The sequence below is a fragment of the Dipodomys ordii genome, unplaced genomic scaffold, assembly GCF_000151885.1.
Source record: "Dipodomys ordii isolate 6190 unplaced genomic scaffold, Dord_2.0 Scaffold82, whole genome shotgun sequence".
Lineage (NCBI taxonomy): Eukaryota > Metazoa > Chordata > Mammalia > Rodentia > Heteromyidae > Dipodomys > Dipodomys ordii.
The window spans coordinates 5,304,239-5,320,332 of NW_012267298.1; the positions used below are offsets into that span (position 1 = coordinate 5,304,239).

The window sequence follows — 16,094 nt, forward strand, 5'->3', positions numbered from 1 at the left end:
GCACAGGCTGGGAGACATTTGAACTTGTTTGGTTAAAAACAATGACAGAAGATGCTTGGGGACAGAGAGCAAAGAGTGCTGTGGGACTATCTGCAGCTACCACACTCCAAGAGCTAACATGAGCCAGGTGAATAATTTATGTGGAATTGCTTTCCGCCTTGGATAGCTGGATTGGCAAAGCATTCAGAAGACCTGCTGAACAGCCACGGCAGAGCAGCCTGGCTTGGCCTTCCCCTCCCCCCCAGGGAAACGGTGGGCCCTGGGATCATGTTGCTGTAAAGCTAGCTGGACAGAGCAAAGAAGGGATTTGGGAGAAACACAGGGCATGAATTGGAAGCATTTGTTCTGACCTAGGTTAGGGAAAAATAATGAGTTTTTAAAGTCAGTGGGCTGTGGTTAAATCTCAGCTCTTCCTTTTGTGATATTGACCTGTGAAGGTCACTTTCCTCTCTGCTTCAGTATCCTCATCTGTAAGATGAGGACAGTAACACCTTCCTCAGCATGTGATGACGTTGGTACAGGCAAGACAGGGCTATTTCATCTCATGCCATCCATAAAGAGAGTTTAGGATAAGTTTCTCTCCTCTCCTATGACTTTAGGTTTATGGGAAGAGGAAGGGAGTTGGACATTAAAATTAAAACATGCTCTCATTTTTCATAATACTTAGGTTTGCAAATTATAGCCCATGTGACAAGTATAAGAAGAATTTCAATACATTTCTAAGCACTAGGCTTAGTTTTTGACTGATTAGTTGTAAGCCATTCTCAGATTATATAGACCCTAATTTATGTGTCTAAAAAAACATGGCTTTCCTCTGAAACTTATTTAAATCCCAGAAGTAAGCTTCTTAGAGGAAGAAGATTTAGAATGACAAGATATAAAAATTACTCAGGTAACTTTTGCCATCAAAGAACCATTTTTTTTTGCTTTTGTTTTTACTTTCAGGAACTTCTGATCCAGCCTAAATCAGGAGAGCTAGACATCCATTGCTAGGTTTGACAAGGACTGTGAGAGAGTTCTGTCCAATTCAATTATAGCAAATCTATCCCAAGCACAACAGAAGTAGAAATCAACCATGGAGAGCTTCATGTGAGCTTGATTAAGTAATACCCTAGTCTCCAATGTAGGATGTCTTCAGTTAAATACTATTATCTTCCTTTTAGGTTATAATGCCGTAGAGATTATGGCCTGGTCATTATGGGAATTCTCTGGGACAAAGGAAAAAGTACAAGGCTGGGCTCAGAAAAGATGGAGAAATCTCAGCACAATGGGACATATTTTTTGGTAGAACTGGCAATTGGGGTTAATACAGACCATGAAATAATACCACATTTCCTTAAATCATACCCATAAAGAATTCCCGTTCAGTAGGTTCACAGATGTGAATTCGACCTGAGGTGTGATTAGGTATAATGAAATCTAAGGGGAAGGCCAAGGAAGTGAACCACCAGCCAATCTTGGAAGGAAAAGGAGGAGACTAAGAAGGGGCAAGCAGGAGAATCGATGGAAAAGAGTTGTCTTTCATCTCCTTTCTCAACTGTTTCCAGCAGCAGGAGATTTACTGGGCCTTTGGAAGATAGCCAGAGTTTGAAAAAAAAAACCAACCAACTAAACAACAACAACAACCATTATTATCTTTCAAGACATTAGCGCACCAACTCTATTCTAGAGATGGGGGAATGATCAAAAAGTGTGTTTGTTTCTGCAGTTTCTCCAGTGAGCCAGAAAATTTTCATTCTATTTTTTTATCCCTGCAGCAATACTTCTTAATCTCCAATATCTAGATGAGGATTCAGGAAACCTAGATTCTAGACCCACTTGATCTACTTTGTTGCTTATGTTACCACATAAAGACCCGGTAGAATCCTCTGGATTCTGAGCTTGTGCTTTCTGAGATAAGAGATGGGTTTTTCTGAATGATCTCATACTCACTGCCAGTGATCATAGCTCTAAGCATTTCTGAATCTATGGAATTATATCTCTTTATATCTGTGAGAATACATCAAAATTCTGGAAACACAATTTTCCTAAAGAGATGCTAAATTTGAGGTGGTTTAAATCCTCAAATCCCAAGAAAGGATTTGAGCAGGCTTTTAACTCCTTCTTCTGGAAGATAGGTCATTCACACCAAGGGAGTTGTCTGATAGGAGTCATAACACAGTTGACTTTTCTTAAATCATTCTTTTTGGCTTTATCTCACAAAAATCATCTTTTGAGAGAATGATGTTACCCTTGGTACTTTACATCTAAAAGTAATTTTATTTAGTAGCAGCCATGTCTATATTTAAAGAACAATTTTGCAACTGTCTGATTTTGTCATGAAATGACAAATTATATCTTTACCAGCCTTTTCTCTCAAAAAGATATTCTGTATATCTAGAGTTCATAATTAATATCAAAGACCAAGGCAAGCATGAATTAGGAACGGTAGTCCATAGTATGATTCAGTTGCTGTGCTAAGGGCTTATAAATCAACTTGATTGTCTCATTTGGAAATTAAAACAGTAGAGTTAAATACTTCTGAGTGTTCCCAAACACAACTTTTTGTCCAGATGATCTCTAGATTTGTTGTTTCTCGGTGATATGACCATTGCTGTGTTCCAAAATCATGAACGCTGGGCAGATGGCCTATCCCCTAACATGTCCTAAGCTGGGCATCATTGAGCTGCTGTTTGATACCTAATTTCGGTGGAAATCGCCAGCTGGCTCAATTTTGAATGGTGTAGTATCAGTCATACAAGGATGCTGGGTTTATTTGCATGCAAAGAACGGACTTACACTTAAAAACTTCATCCTGAAGTAAGCAAACCAGGGACAGATGAAGACCAAGTCCTAAAGATGCCCTTGCTTCAGAAAGAAAAGAAAATCATGACAGTCTTAGAGGCTTTGGAAACATTCATGAAAACCAAAGAGCAGCTTTGTGGCATCTTCTGAGGAAGCGAGGATGCGAGGCAATCCGGGGTGTCTGGCAGCATTGTTAGAAGTACAGTTGCCTTCAGAGGACCTCCAGCAAATTTCTTCTCTTGCTCCCAAAGAATTTCACCTGCAAGTTCCCACAGGCAGAGCAATGTCCTCTTCAAATAAATATTGTGCTGTGCCCTGTTCAGTAGTTGGGCATGATGAGATAGAAGTAGCTCAGCTTCTTGATTGGCCTCCATCTTGCCTGGCATCCAGCCTGGGATTTAGTGAGGAGGTAAATGCTGGTTTCTCCAAGACTCTTTTTCAGAGATCACCTTCTTGCATGGCTTATCTGGATCTATAAAGTCTTAAGCAATAAACCTAAACTCAAAGTGCCTGCGCAACACACTCAGCCATCAGTAGGAGTGATGGGATCACTGTCATTTTGATGTGATTTTTGTTGTTGTTGTTTTCTTCTGTATTGACCCTGTGGTTGTTTCCAAGTAGGAAGCATTTCTGTTGGTGAAGCATTGTCTGTGCTGATGAAATTAGGTATTTTCCATTCTCCGTAGGAAGAGTTCCAAGGGATTACTTGGAAGAGGCTACTTATAGCAGAAACTGGGGTCTTTAATCTCCAGATTTCTGTTGCTCAGTTCTTGGCATATAGTGGAGTTTAATAAACCCTTTCAAATAAATAAGTATATAAAATGTCTTTTATTATGCTCCCACTCAGTAGCACAGAATAATGAGAATGAGTTTGGCAAATTATGAGTAGACTCTTGTTATATTGTCTTTTTCTGCGGATACTCTCTCAACTCACAGTGTCTACAAATCAGAAAAATAGGCATAGGATGTGTAATTATTGGTTAACTAGTTTGTTTTGACCTCATCATGTGGAAGTTTTTTGCTTACATTTTCATGGAAATTAGGGTTTTGTAATATCAGTGGCATGTCAAGCCTGAATTTTCTATTGCAAGTACAAGAACAGGATGGAAAAATGACTCTCAATTTGGTGGGCTTTTAAAATCCCACCTTTTTTCCTTCTCCATTTCTGTTTATCTTAACTTTTAGGTGTTTGTATGTGTTGTAGTATTTGATCATCAAAACTCACACTTGATCTCAAGTATTTTTTTTCCTGAACCAAGTACCAAATAGTAGAATTTCAGCTAATATTTATTAAGATTTACCTTATTAGTTTTGATCTTGCTAAAGAATGACCTCTATTTTTTTTGTAGTACTGGGGACCAAACCCAAGGCTTCATGTATGCTAAACAAGCACTCTACTACTGAACTACTGCTTTGACCCCATTGTTAAAATTTTATGTATCATAACACAGAGAAGGCAAATACACATAATGGGATCAAACTGAACCTGAGAAAACCATTTCTAGCTTTTGTGATGGAATTAATTTGTCACTATTTCAAAGGACCTTGCCCAAACTGCTGTGATTCCCCAGGTAAGCCACAGAACTACTGGTATAGTGTGGGGTCTTGGTCCCATTTGCTAATCAATTCCATTGACATGCTCTAATCTAATTTGTCCCTCTGTCTGACAGAAAGATCACTGTGGAAGCACACACTGTTTCTACCTACCACTCATGTGGAAATCCAGACCCTGAGCTTCTGCTTCCTTGGTGCTAGTCATGTGGTTGATAGTATTCTCTGTGAGCACACAACCTGAGCAGATTTCACTTGCTTCTCTAGAATATGGTGTAAAGGAAAAATCAAAAAAGGATCATACCAGGACCCTTGAGTATGGTTGTTTATCTAGAAGAGAAATGATGCCTCTTAACTTCTTATCATCCATTCATGGCATAAGCCTTTAGTTTGTGTCTACCTTGAGCAGGTCAACCTGGTTGTGATCCATGAACATCAGCTTTTGCTGTGTGATCCAGCAGGGAGCAAAACTGCCCACCTGTGGTTTGGCAACTGATAGGAGCTCCAATTTTCCAAAAGAGGAAACTGAGGCACAGTACTGAGCAATGACAAACCAATGACAGGTTCCTTTAGGAGCTTTAAAATGATTTCACCGACATTTCCTTAACAAAAAATACCTTTAAAAATTTCTGGCTTTGGAGATTGAATGTGGATCTTGTTTTTGTTTGTTTGTTTTGTTTCTCATGTTGCTCAGTTGTCAGCCCCACTTGGATGCAATGTGTTTTTGGTTGAGAAAGTTATTTCTTTGCTTTCAAAACTACTTAAATGCTGGATGATTTTCACAAAGGGGCAATGATCCTAAACTATGCTTTCTTCTTACCAAACTAAATCAGTTTATCTTTACATCTATGGTAAATATTTTGACCTTGAGGATAAGAATCTCCCTCTTTTCACTAAGAACTCTATTAAATTCCTGGGAAAATGCATCAATTTTTAATATTCTGATGCTCTTAGGTTCTGCAAAAAATGTTAAAAAGTTAGAAGAGATAATCGGAGCGTTTGATACATTCTCCATCTTTTTTTGCTTTCCAATAATTCACACACACACACACACACACACACACACACACACACACACGCACGCACACATCAGTATAGTAATGTGGTAGATGGTAGATGGTAGATGGCACAGTCATTTTTGGTAAAGCATGCCCGAAAGAGCAGAACCAAGATCCAAACCCCTATAAAGGGACATCAAGTTTTTTTTTTAGGTATACCGTAAGTGACATTATTGAAACCATATTGCAGGGAGTGGACAAAGAGGACCAAATGGTCCCTACCTTTTGTCTTTCAGATTGCCAGAAGGACAAATCAAAACCAAAGTGGAATGGCTTCATGTCTGACTTTTGTGATTATTCTTGTGTTTATGTCCTGTCAAAGTCAATATCTGTTTGTGGGACCCATGTAAAATCCTTACTACTATTCACAATTCCTGCCTTTATTCATAGATTTCACGGTTTGGCTTTAATGTTCCATAATCAGGGGCCAAGATCTCATCATTAACATGTTCTTAGTCTGTTGTACAGGACCCGTTGATACATGGGTTTGAGAGGAGCCAATCTCTCTCCCAAGTACAGAGCAGAACACCTGCATAAGGTATTGACAAGACAACCAGAAAGCCTTCTGCCTTAGCAACAATTGCTATTGAGAAGACTGAGGAAGAATATTAGGGCTGATTCCATGTAGACATTTACACAGCATATTTTGAGGGTTACATAGCAACCATGCACAATCAGTGCTCAGCTGTGTTTGGGACTGCAGTACTGTGGTATGGTCATTTGGTTAGTGCATCCCAAGCCTAACAACCTCTTCCAGTTTTCCATCTCCTAAGGGATCACTGGCTGGCTTGTGCTTAATATTACCACTTCTTTACTAGGGCAGTGTTCTCCAAGCTGTTAGCTTATACTTCAAGGTGTGGTTCTAGTATTTTCACCAAAAATATCCAGGGGAGTGAAACTGGAGCTCTAGAAATTTTGCCTATTTGCATATCAATAGCTATAGTTTACTTTTTTAAAAAATTTCTGGATCCCAGATGCAATTCATCAAGCTAACATGGTTTCCAGTAGAGGTAGACATCCCCTCCTACCATGGAAGCTAGCAGGAATTGCTTTGCACTGACATATAGTACTGGTTTCTGGGCATGATTTCTGGCACATCATGCAAATTACAGAGTGAAAAGACCAGGATAGTGAGAGAGTAAGCAGGTGAGTCTTTAAGTCACAACTCACCAGAGTAGAACAGACTGCCCTGGACAGGTGATTTTACCTGAGCCCAAAATGTCTCAGTTTTGAATAGAAACAATCAGCATAGCCTCTTAACTCTCATTTCTGCTTTAGATGGATATGCTATACTCCAATATCACAGGGACAAGTACAAGTTGGAACCACAGTTTGATGACATTGAACTTAGATTCTGCACAAAGGAGGATCCTACTCCTGGGACATTTCATTCATCTTTGGTTACATGAATTAGAAATTGTTTTAATTTGAGTGTTTGTAGTGTGTGTGTGTGTGTGTGTGTGTGTGTGTGTGTGTGTGTGTGTGTGTGTGTGTTTGTGTGTGTAGTGAGAGACTCTCTTAGCCAATTCATAACACACTGGAGATGCTATACTTGAGATTAACTATATCTTTTCCAAATGAGGAAACTGAGGCACAGTATTGAACAATGACAGACCAATGACAGATCCCTTTAGTAACTTTAAAATGATTTCACCAGCATTTCCTTAACCAAAAATATGTTTCAAAAAGATTTTGGCCTTGGAGATTGAATATGGATCTTGTTTTATGTGCTATTGTTGTTCTTTCTCATGTTGCTCAGTTTTCAGCCCCACTTGGATGCAATGTGTTTTGGTTGAGAAAGTTATTTCCTTGCTTTCGAAAACACTGAATTACTGGATCACTTTCACCAAGGGGCAATGATCCTAGAAATAACTTAAACTATGCCTTCTGCTTACCAAACCCAAACCCAAACCAGTGAACCAAACAAACAAATAGCACGGCTCATCAATAATTTCTCCCTGTACTGGTCCAATCGTGATTAAAAGTAAGAACAGCAGATAAATGTGAATCCTAGAAGAGACTAGTGCTGCCATTTATATAGTGTCCAGTCATGCAAACCATGCTGAAAAAGGAAGTGGCTTCGTTGCGGTGACATGGGGAAGAAGAAGGCCATGAGAAGCCCCTGCGTGTGGGGACCACCACGCACATGCATGCTCTTGACATAGCCACGTGAGTCCCCGCTGTAAGCGCTGGGTGTGAGAGTAAGTGAGCTATACAAGGTCTGTCTACATGACAGGAAGAGCCAGTCAGTGACCCCTTCTAAGTGGGCTTATTCGAAGGGGTCCATATGGAATCCGAAATGCCATCCCCAGTGGATGACAGAGGCATGGAGCCGCTGGGTGTGAAGGGGTCTGTATCTGTGTCTGTCTCCCCCTCGGCGAGGTACCGTTTCTCCCTCATCCAACTCGACCCTCCACTGGGGCCAAACATATAATCATCTCTGTCCTGGGAGATGCTGAAGCCACTTGGAGACCTCTCCAGCTCCTCATGATTGACCGACATGAGGGACAGAGGCGTGTCGCTGTCCCGGGTGATGCTGCGTCTCTGCCTGGGAGAGATGTGGTCAGAGGAGGGGCCGTGCACTTCTCCCTGGGAGTGGTGGCCCACACGAGAGTCGAGAAGCGTCAAGATGGGCAGAACGGTGGGCCTCTCCGCGTGCGTGCTGGCCGAGGAAGGAAGGGTGGCCTGAGTCTTTGTGGTATTGGGTCCCCCTTGGGACAGGTTCACCGGGTCATGTGCAAAAAAACCATAGTGGCCAACTCTGTCAATGGGCACCTGGTGGAAGCTGTATGGGGGTTCGGGGGGTCCTGTCTCAGAGTAGTTGCAGATGATGGTTTTCAAATCAGAATACCTGTTGTCCTCTTTCTTGTCCCCTTCTGCTGGCGAGGACGGGCCTTTAGTCGGGTGATACTCAGTGACATGTAGCCGCTCCATGTGCTGCATGTGCATGTCCACCAGGAAATCCAGCTTCTTCCCCATGTCTTGCACCTGCCAAACACAAGCAGTTGGCCATTACCGTTCCCCCCTGGGAGATGGCGGCTGTTGCTACTCTGCGGGAGGAATCGTGGTTTTCACTTTCAGACAGCAACAGAAGCCTTGCAAGCTAATCACAGAAACTGCTAATTTCACTCACACCTCCAAGAAGCAAACCCTGCATATAAATGTCAGTAGAGAAACAACCAAGGCAAGGGTATTTTAGTAAGCCAAGGCTGGATGCTGAGAGAAGGTGTGAGAATAAGAGTCAGGGGTTTTCCTTGTCCCCCTGTGGGGAAGGTGGTCATTCTGATTTCACTTTGCTCAAGGGACGGGAGTTCTTGATTTGTGAACAGTTCCTTAGGTAGATGTATGTAGATTGTTGGTGTGTGTTTTTCTTCTGGGTTACCCAGGACTCAGAAATGCAAGGCAAGTAGTTAACAAGGATGGTGCTTCTCAGAATCAAAGACTGTACTCGGTACCCTAACGTGACAGAGAAAGCTGCCTGTGGCCTTGCATCCTAAATCAGGCACTGGTTTGAATGTTGTGAGTTCATATACATAGTGTGTGTGTAAACATGTGGATGTTGATCTCTCACAATGCATATATATGGTGTGTGTGCATATATGTGTGATGTTCCTTCTGACAATTCACATCTATTCTGTGTGTGTGTGTGTGTGTGTGTGTCCTTCTCTGACAACTGACCGAGAAATACTGTGGTCAGGAAAGTGCATCCCTCCTTTGACAGATGGAGATCTGCAGCACAGGACTTGGTTGTGGCCGGCTGCTCCAGAGGCATGGTAAGAACTAATACCTAGAGAGCAGCTACCAAGAAGAATTCTTTTTTTATGTACTTTGCTGATCCCATTTGATTTTCACAGCAGTCTTACCAGGTAAAAACTGCTGTGTTTTATGTTTCACAGATGAGGAAATAACAGCACAGACCACTGAAGTAACTTCTCCCAGGTTAGTAAATAGAACTAAGAGTATAAATATAAAAATGATCAATGAGATCGTTGATATGCTAAGGAAGAATAAGCATTCAAATGTTCAATTATCTATCTCTGGAATGGATCTAATTTGGGACTGAATAAAATAAAGGGATTGATGTGAATCGTAGGGAAATCACAGTGTCCTTTATTGAATATGAATTTTGGCAAATTATGGGATAAAGGTACAATATAAAGCACTTTCCTGTGGGTATACAAGGTGCATTATAGAGGATTTCATTGAATGTTTTTCACTCAAAGCCTTCACCCCTCTAGGCTACACATACAGGCCACACAAGGACAGAAAACTAAGACAGAAGAAGAACTGAGGACTCATGAAATAGCAGAGAACTAGTATTTTTTAAGGGATCATTCTGTAGCACATGGTCATGGTAGTGACCAGTTGTTGTGGTAGTGACCAGTTGTTGGCTGTTCACTGCTAATAATCTAGATTAACTCTCACTAAAACTTTTTTAAGGTATTAAAATACCTCTTATTAGACAAAGACACCTGAGGCTCAGGACAACTAGTAAACTTATATGTGATCAACTAGACATTAAAGGCTGAATCATAGAATTCATTTCTAGATCTGTTGTTGAGTGGTACATGGGATTAATTAAGTATTTTTTCTGCCTGGGGTGGGAAGTAGGGAGGGTAGGAAGAGGGAGATGGCATTTGCGAATAAACCCTACACCTCTGCTTTCTAATGAGGGAAAGGCCAGACCCACCTGTCTTTCCACTTTCACAAACTTCCCCATCATGCTTTGGTCTTCGGGTTCTGCTGTGGATGCTCTGGCTGCGTATGGTTCATTCCTAAGAAGAAACCAACAGCTCCATAGATTGCATGCATGCTTTCTCCCTGCAAGGCCACCTCAGCTCAGCAAGCCCTCGCCCCCAAGCCATGGTGCTCATGTTCACACTTGGAAGCCAGGGAAAGATTCTATTTATCACGTGTGAGTCAAGAGAAGCCAGCATTTTCTGAGTCTCAACATGACTGATTTCACATAGGAAAACTTGGAAGCCAAATGTGAAGCCGCTAATAAGAAGGCTTCACTTTGTATTGTTAATAAAGAAGCTACCAGAGTATAGTGTATTTAAATCCTTGTAATTAAATCCCTTTGCTTTTCTAGCTCTGAGACCTTTCACTGTGTGTGTGTGTGTGTGTGTGTGTGTGTGTGTAAGACAGTGGTGGAGGGGTTGTGTAATCTCTAAAGCTCTAAGGAATGGGTAAAATATTTCATCAGGTCCACTTTGGGAAGAATGGGAAACAAATGCTAATCCAAAATGGGATTGATGTAAATGGGATCAAGATGGGGGGTACATAATATGTGGTTAATATTCAATATTTATATATGTTATAAAAATGCAAAGTTTCAGAGAGACTCAGTACTACTCAAAGCCATTCATGGGCTGGGAGTGTGGCTTAGTGGTAGAGTGCTTGCCTAGCATGCATGAAGCCCTGGGTTTGATTCCTTAGGACCACAAAAACAGAAGAAGCTGGAAGTGGCACTGTGGCTCAGGTGGTAGAGTGCTAGCCTTGAGCAAAAGAAGCTCAGGGACAGAAGCCAGGCCCTGAGTTCAAGCCCCAGGAGTAGCAAAAAAAAAAAGCCATTCACGTTTCATGAGGTGCGGCCCCTGCTAAGTCCCCGACTTTACCTGAATGGTCTTGAATTAAAGCAGATGTCATAAGTTAGTGGCCTATGTTCTGTTCTCCTGGTTTGTGCTTATCCATTGTGTGTGTGTGTGTGTGTGTGTGTGTGTGTGTGTGTGTGTGTGTGTGTTTTGCTTAAGTGTTTTTTTTGTCCTGTGAAAGTTTTAAAAAACTTCAAAATGACATCTCAGAAGGTCCGAATATTCAGCTTTCCTGGACATACTGGAATACCTTGGAAAGAGGATTCTCATTGTTCTTATTAGAAACAACAAAACAGAATAATGCTTAGGTTTCTTAGATGGGACCATGGGGCTTCCATCCCACAGTCCCTACATGCCCTGCTCTAGCCACTACTCTTCTGAGGAGTAGATGCTTCTTACCACCATGCTTATGTTCTTGCTTCTTTTATAAAAAGAAGGTGCATCAGGTTCCTTCACTTATTTGTGTTGCTTCCCTCAAAGACATTTGGGAATCAAGCAGTGGAATTTCTAAAGGAAATTTACCCAAAATGTTTGGAAGGCAGAGAGCTGTGTGGATATAATTTTGCCAGGAACCTGGTGTCTGGTTGCATTTTCTGGTTTTGTCTTGGGAAGGGTTTCAGTCAATCCCAGGGGAGATTGTCCATGACGAACCAAACCAGCTAACCTAACCCATGGATACTGATAACAGGAAGTATTCTGCCCACTCCAACAGAAGTTATAAGTCAACTCTTGCTTTGTAGCTAGGAAAGTGGTATGATTATTTCATTTTCAGAACCCAAAGACAAGAGTATTGTCTGCATGGAATGGAAAGAGAGGCAGGAAGTGTTGTGTTCACACTTTTTTTAAGTGGCCACAAACTGAAACAGCCTTCCAACTCTCTTCATCCACATAAAGGACCCATGCTGAGATCTGGAGAGAGGCTTCTTCCACAGGCCTTGCCACCTTCCTCCCCCCCCCCCCGCTCATTTCCTCCCTCCCCCATCCATGCCCACCCCAAACCCCACCTGGGAGATTGCTGGGATGGATATGTGAATGCTGCTCCTTTCTGAGACTTCTTGTGTTTGGGAGTAGATGGAGGTCCAGGGGTGAAAATCATATCTATTCTGAAAGAAACAAACAAAAGAGAAGTTACATAACACAAGGTTTTGTTTTTCAGAAAGACATATCATTCTATTTTTTCCTAATTCAGATGTGGGTTTGGAATAAGCAAGAGAAAGGAAGAGAGACAGACAAACAGATTCTGTGAGGCAAAAAAAACAAAACAGAGAAGCTTGTCGCCTCAGTATATTGTTATGGTAATTTTTCCCCCTGGAGGTACTGAGAACATTTTATTTTTCATTCCAGGGTGAAGGGAGGCAGGTAATCCACTGAGATAACCGCATCTATCTCTGGGTGCTCCAACCCCAGCTCCTGCACCCAGCTTCCATTTCTGCAGGAGATGGTAACTTGTGATGGAGAGAAATGTTCTCCTCCATACTGTACAGTTGGGGCATGGCAGCATGACCATTAAGACTGTACATCCGGACTTGTCCTGGATCACTGTCTCCCCTTTGGGAACTGCATCTCATGCTGACAGGCTGTGCATCATTTTAAATCAGTCCTCCCCTCTCTCTCCTCCATTGCAATATCGGCAGGGCTGAGGAGATGCAATTTGTCATCTAGACAAGGAACTTCCGGCCACAATTCCCAGAAACACATTTTCCTGATAAATATAAAAAAAAAACCATGACAGTGGACAGTACATTCTATGCTCATTAAAATTGGAAAATATTCTTGGAGCCTGGCATGTCTTAGACATCATGTTCTCTTCCTCCATTGCTCAGAGAGCCATCCTTGCATAAATAGTACCATGTAAAGCTGAGAATCCATTCACATATCCATTTCTTCAGTGGGAATTAAGTACTGCTGACTCTGTGCTTGCCACTATGGGAGGCAATAAAAGTGGATGTCCCAGCTAGGTACAAAGCAAGATTATGAATAAGCCTACCTCCACGCAGACAGCATCATGACCTTTCAGCCCCTTCAGCGTGACGCTGTATTAACATAGCAAGATAGTCCAATGGGGAATTGTTATTTGGATGAAGAGACTAAAATCCGGAGGAACTCATGTCAACTTGAATTATGTCATTTTCTCTCTAAGCCCCCTGTATGCGGGAATGTGTATGCATTTTTATAATCATATCACAACATATACAGTATGCCACTTATTTATGCTTTTTGTAGCATTAGAAATTGCATCCCAGGCTTTGCACTTCAGCTAGGCATTTATTGAACCACGTCAGCTATGCCTGCAGCCATTTTTGTTTTTAGTTTTGTGTGTGTGTGTGTGTGTTTTAATTTGGTTTGGTTTTTAAAAGAGAGTCTACTAACTTTGTTCTGACTGGTCTCAATTTCAAGATCCTCCTGCCTCTGCCTCTACTGTAATCAGCTGTTTATTAGTAAATACCATCAGAGAATCTAGGCAGGGCATGTTTACTAGATTATGTATACAGAAACATACATAAATCTGTGGTAATTTGCTCTTCAATTTACTAGCGGAGTAATTTTTTGTTAGTCCTTTGTCCCTTTGGCTTTGTTTTTTCATAAGAAATGTGACACCTGTTATGTCATAAGCATCTAATTGCATTCTAAGGCCCTTGATATGAATCTGTACAACATTCCTGTGCTCCATATAATAGAGGCACACAAAAAAGGAAACTGATGCTGTTTCTATTTTTTCACTATTCTTAGTAGTACTTTTTTAAATGTTAAAAAATTACATTTAGAATTAGCCACTTGGATACAGTTTACATGACCCCAGTTTTGATGTCAACATCCAAAGCATTGTTGTCTGGAGCCATCTGGACACAGACCTTTCTCCTCTCCAACAGGCCTGGTCAAGGAGCTGCCCTTGGCTATGACAATGGCCTAGAACTTCTCTGCCTGATACTTGTTGGCTCTGCCATTCACAGTGCTTGTTGAGCATTTGCTCCCTTGAACTTTCTCTCCCGCACCTTGGATTACTTCTGAACGCCTTTCATCTTAATCTCCAGGGTTCCCATGTCTTTGATTCCCAAATGGTTGGGAATATACAGGCCCTCTGGATAGATGGTCCTACCTTGTCTGAAGGTATTTTATTCTGGAAAGCATGTCCAGATGTCCTGCGGAATACTGCTCAATCACATCCTTCACATCATAAGGCCTCAATGTCTCCTTGAATTTCTTTTTATAGAGACGGAATTGTAGAATTCTGCAAGGCAAAGTAGAGGAATTTGTATATCATGGGTATAAAGTGAAAAAATATAAAATGAGGCAAGAAAACTTAGGGACATAAGGAGAGAAGGAAGAGAATCCACTTGATGGGGCGAACTTTCAGCTTTGGTTTCTGGTGCTAATCCCTTTGAACCACACTTAATTCACTGGTTAGTACCTCTCTTTCAATCATTTGAATAAAAAGAAAATTATAGTACCAATGAGAGCTAACATTTTCTGAGCATTCATTGCATGGTGGACAAAATATTATGACTATTGTGTTCATAGAGTAATTTATATGTGATGCAACTGTGGCTCAGAGAATTCTGATGTCTCCAAGGACATGTTGGATATGATGTCAGAGCTGGTCTTTATGCTCAGGCCTGTGTCCTGACAGGCTTGTACGCTTAGTCACTGACACACTGCATTCTCTTTGAGGACAATTAGTATATCTTTTCTTCAGTCAGTAGCTTCTTTCTCTCTCTTTTGGTTTGATTGCTTAATTTCTGTCCCCTAACTTGCCTCCTCACACACAGACAAAACCTCTGTAATTCATTATCTGGTTAAAAAATGCTGATTAAAAAGAACTGTATGGAGGAAGAGAAACAGAAGAAAAGTCAGGTGAGGAACAAAGCACACAAAACGTGTCAATATACCCTGGCAGTATCTTCACCAAGACATCCCTCAAAATGAATGCTGGTTAAAGCCAGAGGGGAGTGAGCTGGTTGGAGGACAGTCCTCTTTCATAAGTAAGCAGGACTCACTCATGACATGATGACCATTTTTTTTTTCCTGGAGACAGAATCCTCCATAGAAGATTTCATAACCATGGGACTTGACTCCAGGTGATCAGAGGAACATCTAGCCCCGTCCCAAAGCCCAAAGGTTCTTTGCAAGCCATGTCCTATAGAGCTTGAACTACGGCCTGGGGAGGCTCCCTGGTGGGGGTGGGGTGGACAGGATCATCACCTGACAGCTCGGATGGCAGCCTTCAGGGTGGGGATCATGTCTTCGATGAGGAAGTCATTCCCATAGCCCCTGTCTTCTGCCATGGGATCACCTGTCCCAGCATCTGCAAGGGAAACACATCGATGCAGGTGGTGGCATGTGGAGAGGCTCAGAGACTCACTGTTGAGTCAACATTGCCAACCCTCTTTTGTGGAACCACTCTCCTTCCTGCTTGTGGCATTGTTCACCCCTCCTTGGCATCCCAATTGCCCTGTGCATTCATCTCCCCTTTACTTTCCAGAGATGTGAGCAGCTGAGGGCTACCTGTGGGGGAGAAGCCTAGCAGGTGAGCCAGGTGAGGTCTACAAATGTGGAGTTGCTCTGAAGGCAGTAACAAGCAGCACTGAGCACAGGTCAGACGTACTTGACTCAGAATTCTTGATGCGCTCATCTCTACCCTGACATCTTTGGGAGATCCCTGAGCTTTATAAGGGCTCCAGCAGTCTGAAGAAGGTCAAGGGCTGGGTGGCTGGAGGCACTGAAGATGCTCTTGTGCTTTCCTTCCCACCTGATTTAATAAGTAAAAGAAGCTCATGGGGCCATTGTTCTTATAGCCCCTTGGCTTATGAATTCATTTCTGCCCTATCTACTCCTTATCTGGGGAGATAATGTGTCAACCTCCTCCTGGCTCTCTATTTCACCTCTCTCCATCTTCCCAGTTGACTCCTATGACAAATATTTCACCATGGCCACTATTAGGAGTCATCATCACATATTGTAAGGGTCCAAGGAAAGGTTTAACCTAGGAAAGGAGGTGATTCTGGCCTAGGAGCACATAGAATTAGGACTCTCCCTCCCCTCTAAGTCTCGCATTACAGACCAAAGGACAGGAAAAAAATGAAGCAAGAAGTTGTTTCAGGGCAGAATG

At 41.9% G+C, this 16,094-nt stretch overlaps 1 protein-coding gene across 1 annotated transcript in view; it reads right to left on the reverse strand.

Annotated features, from left to right (window-relative positions):
* Nucleotides 1–7,400: 7,400 nt before the first annotated feature.
* The window catches only part of Kcnq3 (potassium channel, voltage gated KQT-like subfamily Q, member 3), a 247,272-nt gene continuing 238,578 nt past the window's right edge, over nucleotides 7,401–16,094 (reverse strand). The window contains exons 12-16 of the mRNA XM_013025131.1: nucleotides 15,188–15,290; nucleotides 14,085–14,216; nucleotides 11,992–12,090; nucleotides 10,084–10,168; nucleotides 7,401–8,381 (exon numbers count right to left, since the gene is read on the reverse strand). Of these exons, the coding sequence (XP_012880585.1) occupies nucleotides 7,653–8,381; nucleotides 10,084–10,168; nucleotides 11,992–12,090; nucleotides 14,085–14,216; nucleotides 15,188–15,290 (1,148 nt within the window). The 3' untranslated portion in view covers nucleotides 7,401–7,652. The remainder of the gene's footprint in view (nucleotides 8,382–10,083; nucleotides 10,169–11,991; nucleotides 12,091–14,084; nucleotides 14,217–15,187; nucleotides 15,291–16,094) is intronic.